Genomic DNA, 26560 nt, shown 5'->3' with positions numbered 1-26560 from the left:
GAGACATTAAATAACACTTGCTTTCACTTTAAGACCTCCCAAAGCTGGAGAAGGGGAGGCTGAGATTGGAGTCACAGCTAGAAGGATCTCTAAGGGGGTGCCACTGGCCTACACATAAACTAGTCTCTAAGCTGGTACCCTCACTAGGTCCAGTCACAGTGGGAGCTAAGCTGGCTAGAGACTTCTGCTGCTAACCAAGAGCCTCAAACCCCAGTTCAGATGTTCCCAAAGAGAGTACTGAGGAAAACAGGGGAGTAACCGGTTTGGCATGTCTCATAGGTCAGGTTTAATAAGGTTTTACCTTCCCTTGAAAGCTCATGCTTGAAAAGAAACAACACCTAACCATAAAGCAGGCATGGGCAGAAACACCTAGAGAAACTGTCTTCAAATTTTCTTCAAAGCACAGCTATTTAAATATGCTCATTCAAGCCTCATTAGCTTTCCATGTTTCTTTGTTGTCTAAAATTAAGAAAGTAAAATACATACATGAATAGGGTCCAGGGCATGCCCACATATTGCCTATGATTAGATAAGTGTCCTATATCACTCAACTGACTCTCCTAACGATGCCCAAAGGGCTCCAAGATCTAGACTGTTCAGTTCAGTTGCTCAGTTGTGTCCAGCTCTTTGTGACCCCATGGACTGTAGCACACCAGGCCTCCCTGTCCATCACCAACTCCTGGAGTTTACTCAAACTCATGTCCATTGAGTCCATGATGCCATCCAACCATCTCATCCTCTGTCATCCTCTTCTCCTCCCGCCTTCAATCTTTCCCAGCATCAGGGTAATTCTGGCTTATTAGGAATATGTTCTAAAGAACAGTCTCCAGACTAAACTACAAAGCTACAGTCATCAAGACAGTATGGTACTGGCACAAAAACAGAAACACAGACCAATGGAACAAGATAGAAAGCCCAGAGATAAACCCACACATCTATGGGTACCTTATTTTTAATAAAGGAGGCAAGAATATACAATGGGGCAAAGATAGCATGTTCAATAAGTGGTGCTGGGAAAACTGGACAGCTATGAGTGAAAGAATGAAATTAGAAAACTTCCTAACACCACACACCAAGATAAAATCAAAAGGGATTAAAGACTTAAATGTAAGACCAGAAACTATAAGACTCTTAGAGGAAAACATAGGCAGAACACTCCATGACAAATCACAGCAAGATCCTTTATGACCCACCTCCTAGAGTAATAGAAATAAAAACAAAATAAATAAGCAGGACCTAATTAAATGTAAAGGCTTTTGCACAGCAAAGGAAACTATAAGCAAGAAGAAAAGACAACCCTCAGAATGGAAAAAAACAAAACAAAACAAAACAGGAAATGACAACTAACAAAGGATTAATTTCAAAAATATACAAGCAGCTCATACAAGTCAATATCAGAAAAACAAACAACCCAATCAAAAAGTAGGAAAAAGACCTCAACAGACATTTCTCCAAAGAAGACACACAGATGGCTAACAAACACATGAAAAGACATTCAACACTGCTCATTATTAGAGAAATGCAAATCAAAACTACAATGAGATATCACCTCACACAGGTTAGAATGGTCATCATCAAAAAGTCTACAAACAATAAATGTTGAAGAGGGTGCTGGAGAGGGTGTAGAGAAAAGGGAACCCTCTTGCACTTCTGGTGGAAATGTAAACTGATACAGCCACTATGGAAGATGGTATGGAAATTCCTTAAAAAACTAGGAATAAAACCACCATATGACCCAGCAATCCCACTACTAGGCATATACCCTAAGGAAACCAAAGTTGAAAAAGACACATGTACCCCAATGTTCATTGCAGCACTATTTACAATAGCTAGAACATGGAAGCAACCTATATGTCCATCAACAGATGAATAGATAAAGAAGCTGTGGTACACATATACAATGGAATACTACTCAGCCATGAAAAGGAACACATTTCAGTCAGTTCTAATAAGGTGGATGAACCTAAAGAACAGACTCAAAACCTTGCTGAAATAAAAGAGAGAAAAAATGTTCATCAACCAGACCATATATTGTTAGAGGTGATGATAAGGTAAGACTAATCTGGTGATCCACTATCTCTAATCATAATGATTAGTGCTAGACATAAAGCTTACTTGTCAAATATTTCTATAGGAATCATACTCCAGTTAACAGAACTTTAACTACATTGATATTACATTTGATTTCACTTTATCATGGTAAATTCTTCCAAATTCGTTTCACTCTTAACCTTCTGTTCATGTTATATACTTTAGCTATTCAAAGCTCACCATAATTAGCTGAATAAAGACCCCTAGATTTCTCCATGAATCTGTAAATGTTACCTTATTTGGGGAAAGGGTCTTTGAAGGTATAATTAAGGATCTTGAGATGGAGAGATTATCCTAGATTATCTAGGTGGGACCCAAATCCATCACAAGTGTTCTCACAAGAGACAGACAAAAGGAAGTAAAGTTAGACACAGAGAGAAGATGATGCAAATGAAGATGGAGGCAGGGCTTGGAGTGATATAGACACAAAAGTATAAGGAACAGTGGTGGCCTCCAGCACTAGAAGAGGCAAGGAATGGGTTCTCCCCCCATAGCTTCTGGAGGGAGTGTAGCTCTGCTGACATCTTGTTTTCACAGCTCTTGCCTCTAGAACTGTGAGAAAGTTCAATGAGAAATTTCTCTTGTTTCTAGCTACCAAGTTGGTGGTAATGTATTACAGCAGCCACAGGAAACAAAAATGTCACTTTTTTCCCCCCAAATTACATATGCAAAGGGAATAAAAAGGTAAGCTTTCTTTTTCTAAGTCATGTTAATAAATAAATCAATATATATTTATTATTTAATATGTAAAAATATATTTCAATTGTTGGTTGAAAGAGAAAGTGAAAGTTGCTCAGTCATGTCTGACTCTTTGCAACCACATGGAAATCTCCAGGCCAGAATACTGGAGTGGGTAGCCTTTCCCTTCTCCAGAGGATCGTCCCAAACCAGGGATCAAACCCAGGTCTCCCACATTGCAGGTGAATTCTTTACCAGCTGAGCCACAAGGGAAGCCCAAGAACATTGGAGTGGGTAGCCTATCCCTTCACCAGGGGATCTTCCTTGTTTCCATACAAATCCTACATAGACGTGGAACTTGATTAACATTAATGGGATGAATAAAAAAGTTGAAAACAATGCCTCACCTTGTGATACCTATTTCTGGCCAAGTAGCCTCGCAAATAAGACTGAAGGACAATTGTGGCAGTTCTCATGATCTTGTATCTCCGGCGAGCTACATACATACGCCAGTACTTCTGAATGATAGTGGCTGCCTTGGTTCTGCGCAGGAACTTAGCATAGCTGGTAGAGAAAGAGTGGCGAGTTGTCAGTAGTCAGAAAAACTGGGAACACATTTTGTAGAGGATGAAAGCACTAATATCTTGCTATAATAAGTAGTACTTCCATTGATTATTCTAATAACAAACATGTTAAATCAACATTTATATTTCTTATATTTGTAGTTATTTTATGATCCCTGAATATCTGTCCATCTGTTATCTCAAATGACCTTACCTAAACCTAAAATGTGGGCTGTCCCATATTACTCGATTTTACAACAAAGAAGCTAAAGGTCATAAAGGTTTATTCCTTTTAGGACTGTGCTCATTACCCTAGGCTATGTCCCCTTTACACAGACCAGTTTACACAGTAATACCATACCTACTTATCACCAGTTTCCTGAGCTCTATCCATTGTGAACACATGATGTTTTTCCTCAATCTATTTACTTGGGCATAAGTTTTTTATCATTAATTCATGTCTTCTGATAGCTCTAAATTAAAATTATCCTAATATGTAATCACATGTAAGTTAATTCTTTTCTATAGTTCTCAGCTTATTGCTCCTAAAAACACCTCAATGGAATCATTTTTAACAGGTTATATTCATGATTGTCCTAATTTACAGATGATTTCCTGAAGTCCATTAAAAGTGAAAGTGAAAGTCGCTTAGTGTCTGACTCTTTGCAACCCCATGGACTATACAGTCCATGGAATTCTCCAGGCCAGAATACTGAAGTGGGTAGCCCTTCCCTTCTCCAGGGGATTTCCCAACCCAGGGATCAAACCCAGGTCTCCCACACTGCAGGCAGATTCTTTACCAGCTGAGCCACCAGGGAAGCCCAATATAAATGTATAAAAAATAAATACTGAGGACATGAGTAGACAGTAATATGTAATTTTTTTTTGAGGTTCAATCTGATTCCTAAAGGTAAGTAAAATTATATTCTATTTAACTGTCTTATGAGTTAATTCCTTGGAACTAAGAAAAGATAAGGTGTTGCCTTGAGTGGATGTGAGAGTTGGACTATAAAGAAAGCTGAGCACCAAAGAATTGATGCTTTTGAACTGTGGTGTTGGAGAAGCCTCTTGAGAGTCCTTTGGACTGCAAGGAGATTAAACCAGTCTATCCTAAAGGAGATCAGTCCTGAGTGTTCACTGGAAGGACTGATGTTGAAGCTGAAACTCCAATACTTTGGCCACCTGATGCAAAGAGCTGACTCATTTGAAAAGACCCTGATGCTGGGAAAGATTGAAGGCAGGAGGAGAAGGGGACAACAGAGGATGAGATGGTTGGATGGCATCACCGACTCAATGGACATGAGTTTGGGTAAACTCTGGCAGTTGGTGATGGACAGGGAGGCCTGGTGTGCTGCGGTTCATGGGGTCACAAATAGTGGGACACGAATGAGTGACTGAACTGAACTGCCTTGAGTGATAGGGTGACCACCCCACCCCAAACTATCCTAGCTTAGACAATAAGTCAGATGCACTCTCCAATCTTGGCTGCCCCTGAGCCAGCGTGTACATGCCACCTGGACACCTACCATCGGGCCTGGTGGCCTCGCACATATCTCTGCACGGTGATGGCAGCCTTGCGCATGCGCAGGTACTTCTTCCTCAGCAGCCACCCTCGGATCGTCTTCTGGATCCGGATGCAGGCAGCCCTCAGCTTGTCTGCCCTCAATTTTTCTAGGTAGGCCACTTGACCAGCTCGGAAAAAGATCTTTGTCTTCCCAAACTGGTATTTGTCCTTGTCCTGTATTTGGAAGAAACTGTATACTCAGAAGTAGAAATGATGACCAAATAAGTGAATTTTAAAGAGAAAAAAAATATGTCTAAAAGCAGTATCAGTAAAGGGATGAAACTATTAGCTAAAACTTGGGCTACATCACAAATATCTAATGGAGCCAGCTCTTTGATCCTAGGCAAGTTGAGCGAATAGAAGGGACTTTAAGGAAAACTGCAGTTTAAGAGTTATTTTCCAGAATTAGTCTACCTGGAATTATTATCTGAAGCCCAAAACTTGGTTGTGGGTTATAGGCAGCTACTATTTGCTTGTTTGTATTTTAAATATTTCAAGGAAATGGAGATGCTGACACTCCCTCTGACTGACCCGGGCTGTAAGGATTACATCGGGCTGTAAGTTCCATGAGAAAGCTGAAGGGACAAAAACACCACTGTGAAGAAAAAGGCAGGAAGTAATACATATAAAATAAAAACAAAAAGATTAAAAATGCTGCATATTCATGTTAAGAGTTAAGTTTCTCAACAGTTATCTCTTGGTTTTATCAATAGTAAGTCTGTCTACAAATTTAAAAAATATAATCGTTTATAATGCTCACTGACTTCTGATTATAAGCAAAGCTGAGCAGTAAACACAGATAGATAGGCATGCTATTTTCGGTCTATTACATTCTGATCCAATGTATTCAAAAGCATGTGATTTATTAAGCATCTCACATTGAAAGAGTCGAGTTTATTTGCAACAATCAATATTGTGATCTAAAATTCAAAGTGAAAACAGAAAATAACTTTTCACTGTAAGCAAATATTTCCTATCTTGTACATGAAAAGAGAAAATAGGAAATCTATTACTAATACATCTAAAACTACTTCAGGTTAAATCAATAAATCTTACAAAGGAAGCTAGCTGGAAAAGCTAGTAAGTAGTTCCCTTTCCCAGCCCCATCTCATCTCAGCTCCCCTCTCCCTGCTCCCCAAGCCTGCCCTGCTCTGCCTTGTGGTCCCAAAGCTCAGCCGGGAGAGGTCTAGGGGAGGAAGCTGGTGTGGGACGACTGTCCCTACTTTCTGCTCTTCATTCCCTAGAAAAGACTTGAGTCAAATTCAAAATGGACCCAGTTCTTTCACACATCACCAGGAAAGTGGCCTAAGCTATTTCAAGGAAAAAAAAAATTATTACCAGAGGAGAGATATTACATCTAATTAATAGTAATTATTACTAATTACTTCAAAGTGAGTTAATCCATCCAACCTAATATCAAATAAGTGAAAATATAATATTCTTTAAAAAACATTTCATGAAGCTTAAATTCTCCACAGCGTACATCAGTGACGTCCAAGTGTAGTCCTCAGACCACCATCAGCATCATTGGGAACTTGATAAAAATGCAAATTATTGGGCACATCCCAGACGACCAAATCAGAAATTCTGGAGGTGGGGCCTGGCAATCTGTAGTGTAACAAGTCCTGTAGGTGACTCTGATGCATTCTAAGGTCTGCAAATGCGTTAGCTTGGTAGGCAAGACCCTTCAAACACCAACCCCGATTTCCTAACGAATTCCTTACTTCCCAGGCACCAATTTTTTACTGCAAAAACATAAATCCTACTGTACTGTTTTTTTGAGAAAACTATGCTTTCCTGCTTCCACGTTCTTTGCTCCCTACTAGGATAGTCTCCTTCCAGCTTTACACAGTCTTACCCAGCTTTCAGGGCCTGACTCAAAATACATTGTCTCCCATGAATTGTTCCTCCTTCCCACAGCAGAAGTGGCTTTGCCTTCCTCTGATTTCTTGTCTCATTCACTCAGCATTTCATAGACACTAAGGTATATTATACTCATCTTTAAAATGCATTGATTTCAAAGACATACTATGTTACCTGAGGATAAGACTTATTTTTCCTTAATCACACAGCATTTGGCCTGGTGTCTTTCATAAGCAAGTACTTGGTAAATTTTTATTGAAAATGATCCAGTTCTAAAAAGAATGCATCTGAAGTCTGGGTTCAGGCCTCACCATCCTGTTTCTTGACACTGGGCTGTTGTCCTCACTAGTCTTTCCACCGTAGAGACAGGGGGCCTCGAACTCCAAGATAGTGTGCCTCTCCACCCTCCCACTCCTGACTTCATTGAATTAGTGCTATTTGGACACCCCTAGAACTTGTACAGGTTATAATCACAAGGCCTTTGGCAAACATCTGTTCAGATACAGATTAGTGAAAATCTTTCTTACCACTATCAGTTTCTCTAAAACATTCTTGCATGTTTGCTTTCTGTCACTTAGTACATCTTTTTGCTTCATTAGGACCCGATAGCGGCTGAAAAATTCTTGGTAAGTCCACCTATAAAAAGAGACTCATGTCAGCTTATCTAAAGGAGCAGGAACCTCCCCCATGAGGATCCCTTGTATTTGAAAACTGCTAGGCCCACCGAGAGGGGAAACCTGCTGCGCTGATCCGAATGGTTTCCAGGACACCACATGCTCTCAGCTGCTGCACTGCCCTCTTCTCATCAAACCTATGAGTAAAGGTGGAAATCATTAATACACAAAAAGTCTGGTTCTAGCCACAAACTACTGTCCTCAATCCAGAGACTGAATTCTTTTGTAAAGAGCCAAATGAATAAATTAGAAAAAAAATTCAAATGTTGGAGTACTGATTCAAAATTGAAAACTCCATTTTGAGAGTGGGGAAGATCACCAGTAGTAAGAACACGCACCAAAAACTCATAAGAAATACCACTGAGCATATTTAAAAAGCCCAAGCTCCTCTGTACTGTGCAATGCTCAGTACATGTCTTTGCCTGACTAGTTGGTCTCATAATTCTTTAGTTCACCATCCAGAGCTACCCCAGAATAGAGACTGGCCAGCTCTGGAGATTTCTTTAACAAGAAGAACGAATTAAACATGCCCCATTCAGTTTGTTGTTGTTGTTGTTGTTAATTACTGGTGTTCTAAACGCTATTTAACTCAGTGTATACATACTAATCATTAACAGTGTCCACGTCAGTGAAAAATATTTTATATCTTACCTGCATTTATTATTCAGATAAACAGCACCTGAATGTTAAATTGACACTAAAAGAGGAAGTAGCAAGGCCTGCTTCTTACAGGATGATCACTCCCCTAACTCCCTAGTTGTGCCCTGAATGACCTATCTGAGGTTTCTGTGGTGTCATCTTCTCAGTGTTTTGTTGGTGATGAGATGGGATTGGATGACGCAAGGTAATGGGCCCTGGGGCTGTCCAGGAGAGTTGCCCAGGGCATGAAAGCTTCTTCCAGCTTCTCACCTCCTCCAGAAAGGCTTCTTGGGAATGAGAAGAATACAACAGCCTTTGAGAAGGGCCTTGCAGTCTAAGGCAGAATCTCCCACGGGCAGGAGGGGCAGGGGCATAGGTAAAGGAGCACCCACACGGTGCAGAGTGGGAGTTATTACAGTGTTCAGGAAGGCGCCTAATCGTTGACCCACAAATTCCTGTCCTAGAAATGCAGTAGTCTAAGGAGATATTCAGGCAGGCGAATATACAGAAATGTTTCGCAAAAGGTGTTTATCATAGCCAAGGAATAACCCAAATGGCCATCAACAGGGAATAACTTAAATGAATGATGGTATGACTCTATAATGGTATATGATGTAGCCATTAAAATGGTGATAACGATTTGTATATACGAACATGGAAAACACAATTTATTAAGTTGAAAGCGAAGTAAAACAGCAATTACAGCACGATTCCTTCTCTCTTATTAATGTCTCTCTCTCTCTTTCACAGATACACACACAGAGCAGGGAAGGACTGATCAAGAAGGATCTATGTCAGTTAATACCTGTTACCTCTCTAGGTATAATGAAATGCTTTTTCATTTACTTTTATACTATTCTATATTTCCTGAAAATTGTTTTTACAATGTGCATGCATTACCTTCAAAATTAGAGAAATATTTCTGTTTTGGAAAAAACTTCCTCTCACGTATGATACTGATGGAGACAAGATACATGGTAAAAAGCAGCCTCCTCTGATGCTTTCAACAGTTGAAAAGCAGCAGGGATGACTGTAAGCCTTTGCTAAAGCAATCTTATCTCACCCAGCTCTGGTTTTAACTGAAGCCCAAATTAACCAAAAAGGTCTTCCACTGAAGTAAATTCAAAATAGAAAGTAGAACTAGAAATGTGTGGTTGACCTCAGATGTTTAAAATTGTCATAAGGCCAGCTGCTAATTTGTTCTCACTTTTTTTTTTGCGGGGCGGGGGGTGGGGGTCTACACTGCATGGCCTGTGGATCTTAGTTCCCTGATCAAGAATTGAATCCGGGCCCCAACAAGTGGGAGCATGGAGTCTTGGCCACTGGACCACCAGGGAAGTCCCTGTTCTCAAACTCTTAAAAGAGAAGAAAAACTGAAAAAAATTCTATTAACTATTCCTTCTACAAGACATGAAGACTTACTCACGTATTTTTTTCCCAGCTGCCGGTTTGACAATCCTTATGAGATATGGATTCTTTTAAATTCAGCAGTTGAGAAATACTTACGTGAATGGGAACTTGAAGTCGTTAGGCTTGATACAGCGCACATAGTGAGGTGTAGTGGCGTTCAGGGTCTCCATAAGCAGGTGGAGGGAGTTTCGGAACTGCATGAAAAAGAGCAGAAAGGCGCATCAGGGTTTGTCAAAGTCAAAGATGACATAAAACAACTAAACTTTTCTTCTAATGGCACTAGTGGAGATGACTTGGCCACCTGTAAACCTGACCAGCCCCCAGTAGTGGAGCTGCTAGGGCTTTTGGTTCAAATTTCTTTAAACCCTACCATTCACATGCTTACTCTGTGACAGTCTTAATTTTCCCTCTCCCCCAGACCCTTTAAAATATAGACTTTATTTTCTTAGAGTGGTTTAAGGTTTACAGCAAAGTCAGACAGAAAACACAGTAACTTCCCACATACCCTCTGCCCTGGCACAGGCATGGCCTCCCCATTATCAACTTTCCCCACCACAGTGGTACATTTGTTACAGTTGATGAACCTATTTGGACACATCATCATTCTTATTATATTAGAGTTCACTCTTCCACACACATCTCCCCCCCACTTTTAATATAGATTTCTGTGGTTTTCTGTTGTACACTCAAAACTTTGACTAAAAACACAACCTTGCTTTAAGGATATTAAGGTCATTTAATCGTGTACAGTGGAAATCTTGCTGATCGGTACTGAAAAAAGTACCAGATGACTTCAAAAAAGGATAGGAAATGAGGGAAAGAATCTGAGAGTACAGCCAGGCTGGGTTCCCTTTCGGGACACGGGATGAGACTGAGGGCTGTGGGCCCGTATCAGGCCCGGCTTCTTGTCTCCTCAGGCAAACAAGCTGACTAGCACTCAGTCCCCTGCCCAAGCCCGAGCCCTTGTTGGGGCACAAAGCTTGTGTGTCATGTTTCCCAGGCCTCCCCCCACCCCCAACCCCTGAGTGCACAAGACATCAGAAATGAGGGGGCAGGGTTCCTGGGCTGAAGCAGTTGTATAGCTCTAGAGAGGAAACAGCCAGAGACCAAAACAAGGGCAGCAGTGGTTTGTGAAGATAAGCACTAGAAGAATTAAAATGTAGAAAAAATGATTTGGGGCAAAGCTTCTGCAGTCACGGGTCTGTGATATGAGAGGAGAAGTATGGAAGCATGAATGGACAGAGTTCCACATTCTCAGAGCGAGCGCTCCAGGACCCCGCCTGGGAGGCTGACAAAAGAAGACCTGGGGCCCCAGCTGAGCCCTAAGGGGAGCAGCCCTGCAGCGCAGCTAGGCCCTAAGGGGAGCAGCCCCGCAGCACAGCTGGGCCCTAAGGGGAGCAGCCCCGCAGGGCAGCTGGGCCCTAAGGGGAGCAGCCCCGCAGGGCAGCTGGGCCCTAAGGGGAGCAGCCCCGCAGCAGCGGCTCCCTGAACTCACCTGGTGCCCTACTGTTTTCTTGTGCTCTTTGGCTGTCTGGCCTGGTCTGCCTTTGGTGGGCTTTGAAGGGGTGCGGGTGAGAGGCGTGCGCCCTGAAGAGGTGGCTGAGGTTGGGCTGATGGTCTTCTCATCGTCTTGAAATAATTCTGGTAACATCTTAAACTGAGTCAGAAACAGTAAAAGGAAATCACACTGTAAACCCAAACTCAAATGGAAATCTTTACAGAAACATTAGGATGATTCGCAATCCATAGTGATTCCCTTTCTTAAGTTACTCCTTTCAGAGTCACATTCCAGAAATAATCAGTATCTGTGGTAGGAGCCAAAAATATGAGCAGAAGGGACATAAGTGCTACAGAAATACAGGTGGAAAATGCAATAATTCTACAACCTTTTGAGGGGAAAATGAAATCAAAACTGCTCCTTTGAGATCTGAAATCTTAATCCATGGGAAATGCCCACTCTAAACATTTTACTGGTTTTGAATGATAACTATTTTATGAGCAAAAGACTAACTGAAAGTCCTATCTTATCACCTCAGTTCCACAAAATATTCCATCATCGTGCTTCATTTATCTACACACCAATTCAAATGGTGAGCACCAGCTAAAAAACAGTACAACTGGGAAGGGTGTCAAGAACTAGTTCTACAATATAAGATTTTAAAAAATCATGAATTAACAGTAATTTTTAGAAAGTAGTTTGGATTATAGGAAAAAGAGTAAAGCTTTGCATTTGTTTTCAAAGGATTTATAACTTAATTGCATAATTCCTGTAATCAATTTTGTGTTCTATCAGGATAGCGAAAAGAAAGACTATTAAAAGATCTGATAGTTAATAAATGGATGGATAGTATAAGTTAAAGTGGTTGGAAAAAAAAGTTATGGAACAAAAGAGACTTCAAACTAATCAACAGGAACGTTTTGATATATGTACATATCTTTACAATAGTGATGCATTCCATAGAAATAAAATAAATCCTTCTTATAAGTCAAACTATAATTGCAACAACCAATTATTTATCTAATAATCTCAGAGTATCTCCAGAAGAAATAATTTTCTTAAGAGAATTCTTTCATTACACAACAAAATCAGTTAATTTTGTTTGCTACAATGTGTATATTAACTATAAGGATAATTTAGGATATGATTCATGATGTATATAACAAATTGTTATACATGACATACCAATAATGGCTGTTTGCTACACAAATGAATATATCCTTTGATTTACAGAGTTCATATAGCTTGGTTGGCTACAAAGTAGGGGAGGGGGGAATGTTTTACCATTATATTGTATTACAAAGGGGAAAAATAAGAGTTCCTAATAGATTTGATCTGAAAACTCAGCATGGAGTTAAGATGTTAAGTTACTTGATATTAGGCCAAGTACTCTGGAATCTATCTATACTGTTCTATCATTCACAAGTAAATTGCTAGTTCTACATTAGCACTACCTACCTAAATTTGTTTTTGTCTGTGTACAATGGTTAATAGAGCTGGTTTGAAATATATTCAGCACTGGTGCTACAGTTTAACAAGTCTCTACAATATCTACCAGAAAACTGCTCAATGTTGAGAGTTCAGAATACACACACACACGTATGAGTTTTGTGTCCTCTTTATACAAATTATGAATTTAAAATTCTCCTCGTTGAGTTTCCATTTCTAAACAGTGCGTTTTACATTGTCATATTAGAAACTACTCTACGATTTCCTCTTTAGGCAGTGTTCCTGCTTCCTCATGGCCATTTTTCTCAGACTTCTCTCCTGGTTCTTCCTCAGGCCAGTCTCCAGAAGTTGAAAGCCTTATTCTCTACTATTTTTACCTACTTGTTCTCCTTAGGCAGTCTTATCCAGTACTGTTGCTTTAAGTGCCATCTTGCTCTGAAGACTATGAATTTATATGACCTACTCTGACTTTCCTTCTGACCTGCTGACTTACATTTCTAACTTCCTATATGATATGTCCACTTGACTACTTAATTGCCATCTTGGGCAAAACATGTCCAAGACAGAACTTTTATTTTAATTGAAGCATAGCTGATCCACAGTGTCATGCTAATTTCCACTAAAAGCAAAGTGACTCAGTTATACATAGATATATGTTGTTCTTTTTTCATATTCTCTCCCATTATGGTTTATCATAGGATATTGAATATAGTTCCTTGTGCTGCAACAGTAGGACCTTGTTGCTAATCTACTCTGTATATAATAGCTTATATCTGCTAACTCCAACCTCCCACCCCACCCCTCCCCCAACCCATTCCCCCTGGGCAACCGCAAGTCTGTTCTCCATCTCCATGAGTCCAAGACAGAACTCTTTTGATTCTTTCTCTCAAAGCCTGACCTTTTATGTCTTCATCTCAGTAAGTGGCACCATTATTCATCCAGCATTGAGGCCCAAAACACAGAAATAATCTTCAATTTCTCCCCTTTTCTCACTCTCCATACTCAAACCATCAATAAGACCTGTCAACTCTCCCCACAAATAAATGATAAGCTATTTCCACTGCTATAACTTCAGTATCTTAATCCACTGTCTTTCCCCTGGATTATTACTCCCCACTTCCAGCCTCCCCCATATCTCCACACAATAGCATATCATCCCCCACATGAAAACTGACCAAACTTTCCAAAGCAACAGGAATAAAATTCATACTCTTTACCATTGTTGTTGTTGTTCAGTTGCTACGTTGTGTCCAACTCTTTGCGATCCCATGAACTGTAGCCCACCACAGGTTCCGTGGGGTTCTCCAGGCAAGCATATTGGAGTGGGTTGCCATTTCCTTCTCTAACTCTTTACTATACTTTCCTCCAAAAAGTGGCCTCTCTACCCATCCTACACATTCTACTCACCTACCATCACCTACTCACTCCAGCCACACTGGCCTTCCTCGTGAATCTCAGATCAACCAGTTTATACAGTCTCAGCACTCCTCACCCTATTGGCTAAGGATTCCAACTTTATTTGAAGAGAGAAAAGCAGAGAAACAGACAGTCAGATATATAAGTAGGTAGATATGCCTGGACATTCCGTCTTGTTTCTTTGATCTGTCTATACTTAAGATAGGAATCTGAATAGTTTAAGGCTGAATTTATGTGTCTATGAAATAGTATTAAAAAAGACAGAAGCATCCAAGTGACTGCTTCATGAAGATGTGGGAAATCATCTCAGTAACAGCACCATTACTCACTAAGCTTTTTATACATGAAGCACTGCTCTGAAAGCTTAATACAACCTATTTAATCTTCATAACAACACTTGAAAGAAGATACTATCATGATTCTATTTTATAGATGAGAGATTTGCAGCATAAACTCAGTAGATGAACTGTGCTTTCCCTCATCAATTAGCAACACTGAGAGCAGAGGTTACAATTCTTTTTCATGGTATTTGGTAGAGTTGCAATTTAATAGTATTTAGTCCAGTCCCAATTTATGTGTTTCTTGATACTTGATGTGGCAACAAGATATTTTTATGGTGGGAAAATATAAATTAAGACACCTTCTGTTAAGTTTTTTAATACCTTAATTCTTTTTTTAAGTTGACAATTTTGGCCAGAAGCTGCAAAATTACAGGAAAAAAAAGAAGACAAAACACATACACACACAAACAGAACCCACACTGTATTACCACAAAAATAAAGCACATAACACAAATATTGATCTTCTAAAGTTAGTACTTCCAAGAGTACAAATCAACAGTAAGTTACACTTACTTCTTATCAGATACAGAAAAATTAAAATATAAAGTTCATACCCTTGGGCTGGGTTTTTTCTGCTGACTGGGAGCAGTGGATGTACATCTCACACCACCTCTATCCCAACTGCGACAATGCTATAGAGACTGGCTGTGCTGTGCTAAGTCGCTTCAGTTGTGTCCAACTCTGCAACCCTGTGGACTACAGCCCACCAGGTTTCTCTATCCAGGAGTTCTCTAGGCAAGAATACTGAGAAGATGCCCTTCTCCAGGGGATCTTCCCAACCCAGGGATCGAACCCACGTCTCTTATGTCTCCTGCATTGGCTGGAGGGTTCTTTACCCCTAGTGCCACCTGGGAAGCCCCATAGAGACTGGAAGTCACTCCAAATGATTCCTCAGAATGCAGAGCTACTTTCTGGAAATTAAGGATTCACTAGCCAATCAGAAAAGTTCAGAATAAAGTCACAAAAGATTATGGGTGCCTGGGGAATAAGAATTGATGAATGCTCTGTGTAAGCTAAATTATTTAGAGCAGTACCATTAGAATTCCATGATTTTTCACTTTGCCAACGAAGATCCGTACAGTCAAAGCTATGGTTTTTCCTGTAGTCATGTATGGATATTAGAGTTGGACCATAAAGAAGGCTGAGCACCAAAGAATTGATGCTTTTGAAACATGGAGCTGTAGAAGACTCTTGAGAGTCTCTTGGACTGCAAGGAGATCAAACCAGTCAATCCTAAAGAAAATCAACCCTGAATATTCATTGGAAGAACTGACACTGAAGCTAAAGCTCCGATACTCTGACTACCTGATGCAAAGAGCTGACTTGTTGGAAAAGGCTCTGATGCTGGAAAAGATTGAGGGGAGGAGGAGAGGGGGTGACAGAGGATGAGATGGTTGGATGTCATCATCAACTCAACAGACATGAGTTTGAGCAAACTCCAGGACATAGTGAAGGCCAGGGAGGCCAGGGTGCTGCAGTCCATGGGGTCATGAAGAGTCGGACCTGACTGTTTTTGAACAACAACAAAAACTAAACAACATCAATGACTGGCACTGTGAGAGTATTTTCTCCCTCATCATTCCTATGAGTTATAAAGCACTAATATTCAGGGCTTACAAGGATAAGTGAAAAACTGACTTTTCCTACAGATAGTTAAGACTATAGACTCATTATTTTCTGAGGGTTAAAACTAGAATTTGGTCCTTATATGATCTTTCTATTGAAAGTAAAAGTTTTTATTTCAAAAACAAGAATCAAAATGTTCATATAACATTCCATTGAAGTTAAAGGACTTTCTTAGAAAAAAAACAGAAAGTGCTCATCAGAAATCTGTAAGAATTCACATGAATATTTTTAATCTTTCACTGAATACTTGAATATCTACTTTGTTAAACTAAGTAACCAAGTAACTAACTTCCTGGTTTGCTCCCTGTAGGATGGACATGAGCCGTGCTCCCCTCCCAATGCTTTTCTGATGAGAGTCAGAAGGTAGAGGCTGGGATCGACCTCATAATCAACCTCAGATACACATCACAGTTTGTTACAATTTGGAATATTTTTTTCCTACTAGAATGCAGTGTTTCTGGTATCTAAGCCTAAGAAGAATAATTTCAAAGTGCTTCGGACCACATCTGAAATTGCACTCAGTGATCTAGAAGTCAGTTTTTACCTGGATGGAGTGCTTAAGGCCATGTTTCTGGTGCATCCCTTCAAAATGACATAGCAAAAACCAAAAACCATCAATTTTCTCTCATGGTATCTCACAAAGGCACAAGAGAGCCTAGAACTGCTGTGAGGCAATAATTTCACATAAAATACCACTGCATCATGGTTAAAAATGCAGACTCTCAGCTCAACAGCCTGAATTTTAATTTGGCTTGGAAACTGACTAGCTACAAAATTTCTGTACCTCAGTTCCCTCCTCTGTAAAATGGGAGCAGTGATAATATCACCTCATCATAGGATTAGATGAATTAACATTTGTAAGGCATTTAAAATACTACATGACACATCTATTTGATAAATTAAATCAACAGTAGGGCTGATTTTGTTAGAAAAATTAGTATTATAATATGTTAAAAAGCTAATGCTTAAGTCATAAACATTTTAATGAATATATCCTAATTGGAGAAAGCCTATACAAGGTTACCTTGCTTGATTTAAGAACTTTAATTTGTTCTTCAAAAACGGTGTCTTTATTCTTTTCCAGAAAGCCTTCACACTGGTATTCCACCTGAAAACACATTGGAAAATCTCTTTAGCTAATAAAAGCTTTGAATAGATATAATTTATCATCAACAACAAAAATAAGTATTAGGCCCAGGCTATATGATGGGCTCTCAGTGAAGTGTTATTAGTTTTATTCTAAGAAACTAGTATCATTCTTGGTAAGAAGCATGTTAACTCTAGAGTAAAACTCTCAAATACTGCTTTTCCTGGAGAACAGTGGCAGTGCTGATTAACTGTGACCTAAAAGATGATCCCAATTCATGCGTAAGCAGACTCATAAGAAGCTGTTCTCTTCTCTCAGGTAAACCAAAGAGAGCTCCCCCAAGGCCAACCACTGTATCTCCTCCAAATCTGCTTCACCTTTCCGCAGGGGAAAGTCTCCTTTGGGAAGAAGAGACTGAAGTGAGAGGGAGGGTCAGAAGGAACAAACAGCTATCTGGCAGAAAGCTGAAGTGATGATCACGGACAGAGGTGGAGGCTGGATAAATACTGTATGAGCTGGTAAGTAGGACTACATGAGACTGGACTCTCCTTGTTTCTAAAAGACTTAAGCTATCTACCACTCACGGGTCCCCAGACTGTAGAACAAAGCCCTTAGATGGCCCTGAAGCCATCCAAAGATCTCCAGCTAGACATAGGACAGACTCTGAAAACCCTCAATTGCTGGCAGGGACCATGGGACGCTTACCAGAAGCCTACCCCCACAACCTCCTTGAAATATAAACTAGTGTCGCAGCTCCAGATGTTCTGAGTAGACTCTAGAACCTGTGAAGCAGCAGGCTTGCATGCCTTATTAGCAGGGACCCACTCAATCGATCTCAGAGGGCCACACTCGTCTATAATTTCTTTTCTGAAACCTCTGGGGTCACTATCCAGAATCTTTAAGTAGAATCTTTAAGTAGATCTGAAGCAGCAATCTGTAATCAAACATATTAATATTTCTACACTGAAATATATAAATATTCACCTAACTGGGATAAATAAAGACTATAAATAACCTCATCTTACTTCAGGTCAAAGATCAGGTTTAGCCACTAAATGAATTATGAAAATACTTGCATATTTCAGAGTTTCTTGGATTTCAGAATTATAGATACAGGACTGTAAACACTCACTTATTTCATAATATAATTCCATTTAGGTTAAGCCAATAAGCCAACAATTAAGCTTACTTTTCCTAAAAAGAGCTAAAGAATGAAAGCTCAGCAAAGAAAAAACTGCTGTCTATTGATTCTTGATTTTTTTCCTCTTTGAACTTAACTATTCAAATAGAAAAGAGATAATAAAGCTTCCTTACTTTGTCAGCAAAATGCTGGATGATGAAAGCTTTGTTTGATAGGCGGGGCTTCTCAAATAGTGCACATTTGTTCAAATGTGTGTTGTACAATTTTTGGGCCCAAGTGTCATCTGTACCTTTAGGCATCTACATTCAGGAGAAAAAAAAGAGTAAGAAAACAAGGTGAATATTGTTATGGGATTCTTCTGATGCATCATCCAGGAGACCGTGTTTTGGCTTTGCCTAACACGACTGAGCGACTTCACTTTCACTTTTCACTTTCATGCATTGGAGAAGGAAATGGCAACCCACTCCAGCATTCTTGCCTGGAGAATCCCAGGGACGGCAGAGCCTGGTGGGCTGCCGTCTATGGGGTTGCACAGAGTCGAACACAACTGAAGCGACTTAGCAGCAGCAGCAGCAACAACTTTAACATCCAATTCAGGAACTCATTCCTTTCACATTTCTCTCTCAGAGGTCCCAAATCAATGATTGGGGTGTGGGGTGGGGGGAGGTGGTGTGTGTGTGTGTGTGTGTGTGTGTGTGTGTGTGTGTGTGTGTGTTTTCCTCTGTCCATGTAATTTTTCAGGTGAGAATACTAAAGTGGGTTGCCATTTCCTACTCCACGGGGTCTTTCTGACCCAGGGATCTTGGGTCTCTTGCACTGGCAGGCAGATTCTTTACCACTAGCGCCACCTGGGAACGAAAAGCAACAACCGAGACCTGCCCATGGGTGACTCAGCCCAAGCTTTGAGTAACTCAGTCTGCCTGGACCAAGGGTCATCAAATAAATACTCAATATACTTTTATAGCAATGAAAGCCTCACAAATGAAAGATGACACACCATGATTATCATATATTTCAAACAGTTTGTTAAATAAAGACAACATTTGCACATAGCAGATTATTTATATAATTCAGAAAGGTATATAACAGAGAATAGTCTCCTCTCACCATTTCCAACTGCTTTATCTGTCTTTAAAGGCATGGATACAAATAGTATCACTCTATAAACTCTTTGCATTTTTAAAAATTTTTATTTTTTTAAATTAAGGAAGTATGATAACACATTTATAGGAGATTTGAAAAATATTAAACCAGGTTACATATAGTTTCACTATATATTACAAGTATTTTTTAAGTAGATAAATTAAGATTTTTAGTTGGAGTTTCAATATCAAATCTTCAAAAATTAATAGAATGAATATACAGAGAAGTAGAAGGATCTACTAGATCTGAAAAGCACTGTGAACCAATTCAACATAATTAAGATTTATACAATTTTTATACAACAGTAGGATACAAATTCTATCCAAGTTCCCATAGACTGTGAACAAGGAGACACTGGGACATATTCAGGGGTATAAAACAAGTTGCAAAAATTTCAAGGTCTAAAGGTATTGAAATTAAACAGAGTCTGTTCTCTTATCACTGTGGAATTATGTTAGAAATCAGTATCAAAAGATATTTAAAAATAACCCACATATTTTCATGTGCAATGTGACGTTGGCCAAGAGGGATCCTCAACTTAGCCATCCTTGTATTTTTTTTTTCTTCTTAATAATAGCATTCTTGTATTTATGACTACTAGGTTGTTACTGATTTTTTGTTATTATGAAAACTGCCACAATGGCTCCTTTTAAAGAAAAACTTTGGATTCTTTTGTAAGTATATTCATAGGGTAAACTCTCAGCATTTCTACTTCTGGTTCAAAAGCTATGTGTATTTAAAATCTTGATAAATATTCCTCAAAAATATGTTCTACTAACTTTTGTCCTTCATCAAGAGTATATATGCAATAAATGCTAATTTGGTATTATCAAATTTAAACTCACTTGATAGGTAAAAAGCTGTGTCTTATTTTTGTTTTGATTTATGTTTTATTTAATTTCAAGTGAAACTGAACACCTTTACATGTATTCTTTTTGTTTATTGAAGGTATAGTTGATGTACAGTATTATATTAGTTTCAGTATGACATAGTGATTCAATATTTTTATAGATTATATTCCACGTGAAGTTACTATACAACTCTGACTACATTCCCTGTGCTGTACATTGCAACCTTGCATCTTGTTTGTTCTATACCTAGTAGTTTGTTCCTCTTAATCCTGCCTGCACCTGTCTTGCCCTTCCCACCAACCGTCTCCACAATGGAAACCACTAGTTTGTGCTCTGGGATCCAGGAGGCTCTTTTTGTTTTGTTACATTCATTTGTCCATTTTATTTTTTTAGATTTTACATATAAGTGAAAACATACAGTATTTGTCTTTGCATTCTTATTGTAGGAAATCTGGATGCTTAGGAGGATCAGTGTACATGAACTTGTAACTTATGACATATAAACTAAAGAACAACTAAGGGAAAAGATAGGTTGTCTAGAATCACTCATCAGTGAAGCCAGGGATCCAATGTTTTTTCCACATGCTGCATCTTCAAATATTAAAACTAAAACTCTTTACCTACCATACATATAAGTAATAAAGAACAACTAGTCAAGTTTAAAATTATAGATATTTAGAACTATTATTCAAAATACCTTTTGTACAATTTCTTACATTTCCTGAACTATATCATACCACTGAACAAAAGTACCAAATATAAGCATATCAATAACAAAAGTGGCTAAAATTGGTAGTAGCTGTATCTAATGCCAGTTTTTCACATAACTTAGAGTCAGCTGAAAAGGGAAGGGAGATTCTCCTAGTTTCAACTATATTTTGAACCCTTTGGAGCTAGTGATCCTTCAGAATGCAAGTTAGGGTAACCCCCACTTGTTGGAACTGTGGCACTTCATGGTATACTAGTGAATCTCTGCTTAAACCTATTTACCACTTTACCTCGACACACAATTTTGATATATTAAATACATCAGAAAATCATACTTACCTTGCATTCCTCATCCAGCAAATCTAGAATGCCCAGTTTAGATTCTATAAGATTAATGCAAGGCTGATTATCATAAAAATCTATGAGTGTCCATGGAATTTGTTCTTTCATATATTCTTCTTGTTCTAATTTGAAAACGTGCTGAAATGAAAAAGAAAAAAACTGGGTTACTATATTACTGTCATAAATGTTAGTCAATAAACATGCATAAAACAGAATTTGAGACAGTCAATGGCTTCTAGCAGCAATCTTGGAGAAACACGATTTACAGGCAGAGAACAATATAAGAAAGCAAATGTAAACCACACATGGAAAAACCTCAGCTACATCGGATTTTTGGCAAACAAGAAAATCTAGGTATGTGAATATTTAAATATCTGATAAGAGTGGCAGCTTTTGATTTTTTGATATATACATATCCAAAACCACACTATGTACTTTTGGCCCCTTAAATTATCGCACAGTGTTGCTAACCATATGGGCATAGAAATGCCTTAGCTGGCTTTGAACAACCTGCAGAGAGGATGCCCTCCAGACTACTGAAACATTCTGGGTGATGCTTACAGTATGACAAAGTAATTCTTTAAAGGGACCATGGTGTTGAAGTTCATGTGCCTCAGAATTAGATAACAGTTGGTCTTTTGTGTCTGCCTTGATTATCCTCCACAGTCAGGGAATCTATGGCTCACTTTTCTGGCTTCTACATCCAATTCTGCCAGCAGCTGCAACCACTACAAACACATTACTATTTCTGCTAAATGCTTCAGCCACTGCTTCTCATCTCCATTCACTCACTTAAGCACAAATATGTATTGACTGTCTACCATGTCCCAGTCACTACACACCATTAGCAAAATAGACACAGACTCAGCCCTAATAGCCTTTGAAGACTAGTGAGAAAAACAGACAGAAATCAATCACAAGAAACAGAATTACAAACTGTAATAATGTTCCAGAGAAAAATACTGGCCAGCTATGAGCTCAGGAGTCCCTAACTAATTTGGAACATGGTAGTTCCTTGAGGAAGGGCTGTGTGACCCGAAGTCTGCAGGGAAAGGTACTTAGGCTGGTCTAGGAAGGAAGGCCAATAGAAGCACCGCATCAAGCTGATCAGCCAATGGCACCAACCCACAAATTCTAGTTTCTATAGGTGCTAATGACCTGTACTCATTTCTTCCTGCAGGGTTCTGCTTTCCTTTCTTGTCTCCTTTGTCACACTGGTTCTCTCACATGTCCTGCAACTTTTCTGGGAAGATTATCCCTCTGTGGCTATTACCAGACAACACATATTTCCTAGAACCCAAACCCCCATGAAACCTAAGGGTTACCAAGATTTCTGATACTTTATTCTCCTCACACATCTGGAACTTTCCCACTTTATTCTATACTTATTATAATGCTGTTCTTGGCTCATTTGCAGCATTCATAGTCTAATCAGGTGTGAAAGCTTTAGTTAAAAAAAAAACAAACTTGTCATACATATGAATATTTATGTAATGCTAATTAGAAAGCAAATTTCTTCTGCTCTTTTGATTAATGAGAAGGCAAATGGAGCACCATGTGTAAGCAAGATGCCCTGGCTGATGGTACCAATAATTCCTCACAAATGAGTCCTATCTTCCTTTAATTCATTAATCTATATGCAGTGTGGTCTTCACATTGACAATAGAAACACTGCTCCAAACTTTAGGGCCTGTTTCTCATACAAGTCTCTATGTCTAGTTTGGCAAAATCCATGGGACCTCAAAAATTTTCCATTCTTAATTGCAAAATTAAGGGCATGAGGTTCAATATAACAAGAGATGCTGACTCAATAAGGTAATGACTCCAAGCACTAAACCTGCCAGTCACCATGTTTCTCCGGCCCACCGCCCACCCCACAGCCCCTGCTGTGGGAGCAGCCTGAGCACCAAGTTCTTTACTGTAAGACTCCATGCTGCAAGACACAGCTAGTCAAGGGCCAGAGATCTCTGATGGGCAAATGAACTGGGTTAAGCACATTCTCTTTTCTCAGATATAAGAACTGGGAAACAGACAATTAACAGTGAAAGCTGACGCTGCAAGAAGTCAAGATGAATGGGATTTAAGCAAGTTAAGAAGATAGAAGCACCTCAACCACTGCTTGTTCACAGGAATTGTGAGGTAAGTGAGGAAGCAAAAACCTAGACAAAATATATACCATCTGAAGGAAAATATATGCCATCTGATAATAAGAGGGAGGAAAGAAAGAAAGAAGAGAAATAAGAGAAAGAGGGAAGCCTCTTTCTCGTGCAGAGAGAGGCTAAGCTGCAGTGTGTGTGTGTGTGTGTGTGTGTGTGTGTGTGTGTGTGTGTATGAGCAAAGAGAGAGAGAGAGAGAAGAAACAGATGGATAGAGACAGAAAGAGGGAAAGGAAAACAAGAAAGTCAGAAACACACATGCAGAGACATGAGGTCCTCGAGAAATAAACAAATTAGCCAGTCCCTAATGAGGCTGGCGTTAGTTCCTTAATACTTCCAGTCACCTTGTGCCAAAATATTCTGGGAAAGAGCAGAAGGCTCCGCTGTTGATTAAAGTATTGAGAAACTCAGGAAAACCTTGAGAAAAAATAATATTCCACTTAGTGTCTGACAGGTTTTTATTAATATTCCTTATGCAGAGACACAAAATATACTAGTCACATTCTTATGGAAACAGCTTAAAAATTTAAGATCACTTCTACATTATTTCCCTACACTAAGTAGCTTAATTTGCTAAAAAGAGGGTCCAAATTTTTATCAAAGTACAATATTTTATGCAATATTTTACAAAGATCAAATAGTCTAAAGGTTTTAATACAGCAAGTAAGAGTTCAGTCAGTCAGTTCAGTCGCTCAGTCGTGTCCGATTCTTTGCAACCCCATGAATCGCAGCACACCAGGCCTCCCTGTCCATCACCAACTCCTGGAGTTCACTCAAACTCATGTCCATCAAGTCGGTGATGCCATCTAGCCATCTCATCCTCTGTCGTCCCCTTCTCCTCTTGCCCCCAATCCCTCCCAGCATCAGAGTCTTTTCCAATGAATCAACTTTTCGCATGAGGTGGCCAAAGTACTGGAGTTTCAGCTTTAGCATCATTCCTTCCAAAGAACACCCAGGGCCAAGATAGTATTAACTCCACATATAGTTAGCCTCAGGGACGACCAACTGAATGATATCCCTGGGGTCAAAGTTTCACACCCTTATGTCACTATCTAAAACATTTTCTGCTTCCTTTTCTCAATTTATTTGGACCAAATTTTAACTATTCTCAGACAGCAGATGACCTTGAATCCAATCTGGACCATAAACATCTTTCCAAGGTTGCATCATTCATTAATCATAAGTTCCTCAGCAGTTTAACTGCTTTAAACCATAGATAATAACTGAAATTCATAACTTCACTTCAGGAGCCAGTATTTAAACACATACCAGGAATTCAAAGAATAATTTTTGGCAGAATATTATTTAAGCAAGAAAATTCTTACCATATTGAATTGTTGCTGTAGTTTTTCATTTGCATAATTTATGCAAAACTGTTCAAAACTATTTATCTCAAATGTTTCAAATCTGTAAAATCAAAAATAATATGGGAAGAGGAGAAAAAGGAAAAAATAGCTTTTAAAAAATATTAAAAATGTGCACATTAGAGAGAAATAGGAAATTCCCTAACATTGCAAAACTTACTTTCCACATCAGTGAAGATAAGGCTTTCTAAGTTAGTAACACGAAATATGTACCCAGCAGATAGACATCAGCAAAGTGGCAGAGATTTTTTTCAAGGTTGCAGCATGTGAATATATTCAATAGTATGAGTTTTTGAGGGCATATTCATCCCCAAGTAGGGAACAATCAGAATTACGATAAAGCTACTGCTCTTGTCAATTCACAGATTCACAATGTTTACATAAGCACAGAAAGGAGGGGAATAGAAATGTCATAGGTTCTTTTGAAAAGTGAACCAGATGATGAAAAATTAGGCATCAAAAAGCACAAATGTATAGGAAGGGGTTCAACATTAAAGAAAGGCACCCAGAGAAGGCAAATTAGCAAATGAAACTAGGCTTTAAAAAATTGTCTTCTAATTTTCCCTTTAGCTCACCAGTAGCAGACATAATCAAATGCCTACTAGGAGTTACTAGATAATGTCTAGAAAGAAATGCTCAGACCACTAAGCCAAATACACTCACCCATAAATATCCAGCACACCGATAAAAGAATGCTGCTTGACAGCAGAATGGAGTGCCTGATTGACATGATCTACAATCCAGTTAAAGAGCTTGGCATAGATGTGCTTGGCCAGTGCATCACGGGCATTCGTGGCCTGCAGCTTGGAGATGGGCTTGATGTACGTCTCTGTGGCAGTGGCCAGCTTCCGATGGCAGAGCCAGTGACTCATCTCCTCAAAGTCCACACCCATGAGGTCACAGAAGATGCTGAGGGGTTCATGCTTGGGCTGACAAAAGAGAATGGGTTATTTCCTAGGACCAGATCAATCAAGTAAGAATTTACTAAAAAAATATTAACAAAGAGGTAACAATTAAACCTGACAATTTCTCTGCTACAACAAACACCAAGAGCATCTGAAGCTGATCAGTGATAATCACAACCATCCATCAAACCAGAATCTAGGCAGCATTTCATAATCTCTTCTAGGACTCACTTCAAAAAATGACCTCTTCCTTTGTCTCTTTATTGTACTTATTTGCATCCGTCTTCAGGCACATTCATTTAGTCAGTCAGAAAATGAGTCAGCTTGTCTACAAATATATTATATGCCAGCAGAAAAAAATAGACATGTACCGGCTTCCTTGGTGGCTCAGAGAATAAAAGGATTCATCTACAATGCAGGAGACCCGGGTTTGATTCCTGTGTCAAGAAGATCCCCTGGAGAAGGGACTGGCTACCCACTCCAGTATTCTTGCCTGGAGAATTCCATGAACTGAGGTGGGCTACCGTCCATGGAGTCACAAAGAGTCGTATACGACTGAACAACTAACACTTTTACTTTCACCCTGTCCTCCTAGAACTTATAGTCACTAGGGGAAATGGACATTAACTAAATGCTTGCTCCCTGAAATTAAAATTACTACAAAGGAGGACACTATACTAAGATTCCATGTGTAAGGAATGTGCCCTATTCAGGGAGACAGGAGACAGTGGCCTTGAGAAATGGAGTTGAGATCTGAAGAATAAGAAGGGGTTAACTTGGTGAAAGGGTCTTCCAAGTAGAGGGGACATCTGGTATAAAAGTCCTGTGGTGGGAGGGAAACCAGAGATGTGAGGGATTGAAGCTACGTGAGGGAGATAATGCAGGGGATGAAGCCAGAGGCTGTTCCATGGCTGGTCTTTCCTCTAAGAGCAATGAGGGCCAATGGCAGGGAGATGTGAGGTGGAGATACTAAAAGGTTATAAACAGACAACTTAATAGTTATTTGTGTGGCTTCTTAGACTAGTGTTTCTAATCTAAGGATCCCCTGCAT

The 26560-nt window shown here is 39.3% G+C and overlaps 1 protein-coding gene across 1 annotated transcript in view; it reads right to left on the bottom strand.

Moving 5' to 3' along the window:
• Positions 1-26560, bottom strand: part of MYO5A (myosin VA) — a 137172-nt gene that overhangs the window by 56634 nt on the left and 53978 nt on the right. Inside the window, exons 10-20 of the mRNA XM_052647266.1 lie at positions 25268-25533; positions 24566-24647; positions 21082-21222; positions 18214-18339; positions 16837-16920; positions 10978-11139; positions 9579-9676; positions 7484-7570; positions 7287-7395; positions 4859-5070; positions 3177-3333 (exon numbers count right to left, since the gene is read on the bottom strand). Coding sequence (XP_052503226.1) covers positions 3177-3333; positions 4859-5070; positions 7287-7395; positions 7484-7570; positions 9579-9676; positions 10978-11139; positions 16837-16920; positions 18214-18339; positions 21082-21222; positions 24566-24647; positions 25268-25533 — 1524 coding nt within the window. The remainder of the gene's footprint in view (positions 1-3176; positions 3334-4858; positions 5071-7286; positions 7396-7483; positions 7571-9578; positions 9677-10977; positions 11140-16836; positions 16921-18213; positions 18340-21081; positions 21223-24565; positions 24648-25267; positions 25534-26560) is intronic.

This window comes from Budorcas taxicolor, chromosome 10 (genome assembly GCF_023091745.1).
Source record: "Budorcas taxicolor isolate Tak-1 chromosome 10, Takin1.1, whole genome shotgun sequence".
NCBI lineage: Eukaryota > Metazoa > Chordata > Mammalia > Artiodactyla > Bovidae > Budorcas > Budorcas taxicolor.
The sequence above is the reverse complement of the archived record's forward strand: the minus strand, read 5'-3'. Positions and strand labels throughout refer to the sequence as shown.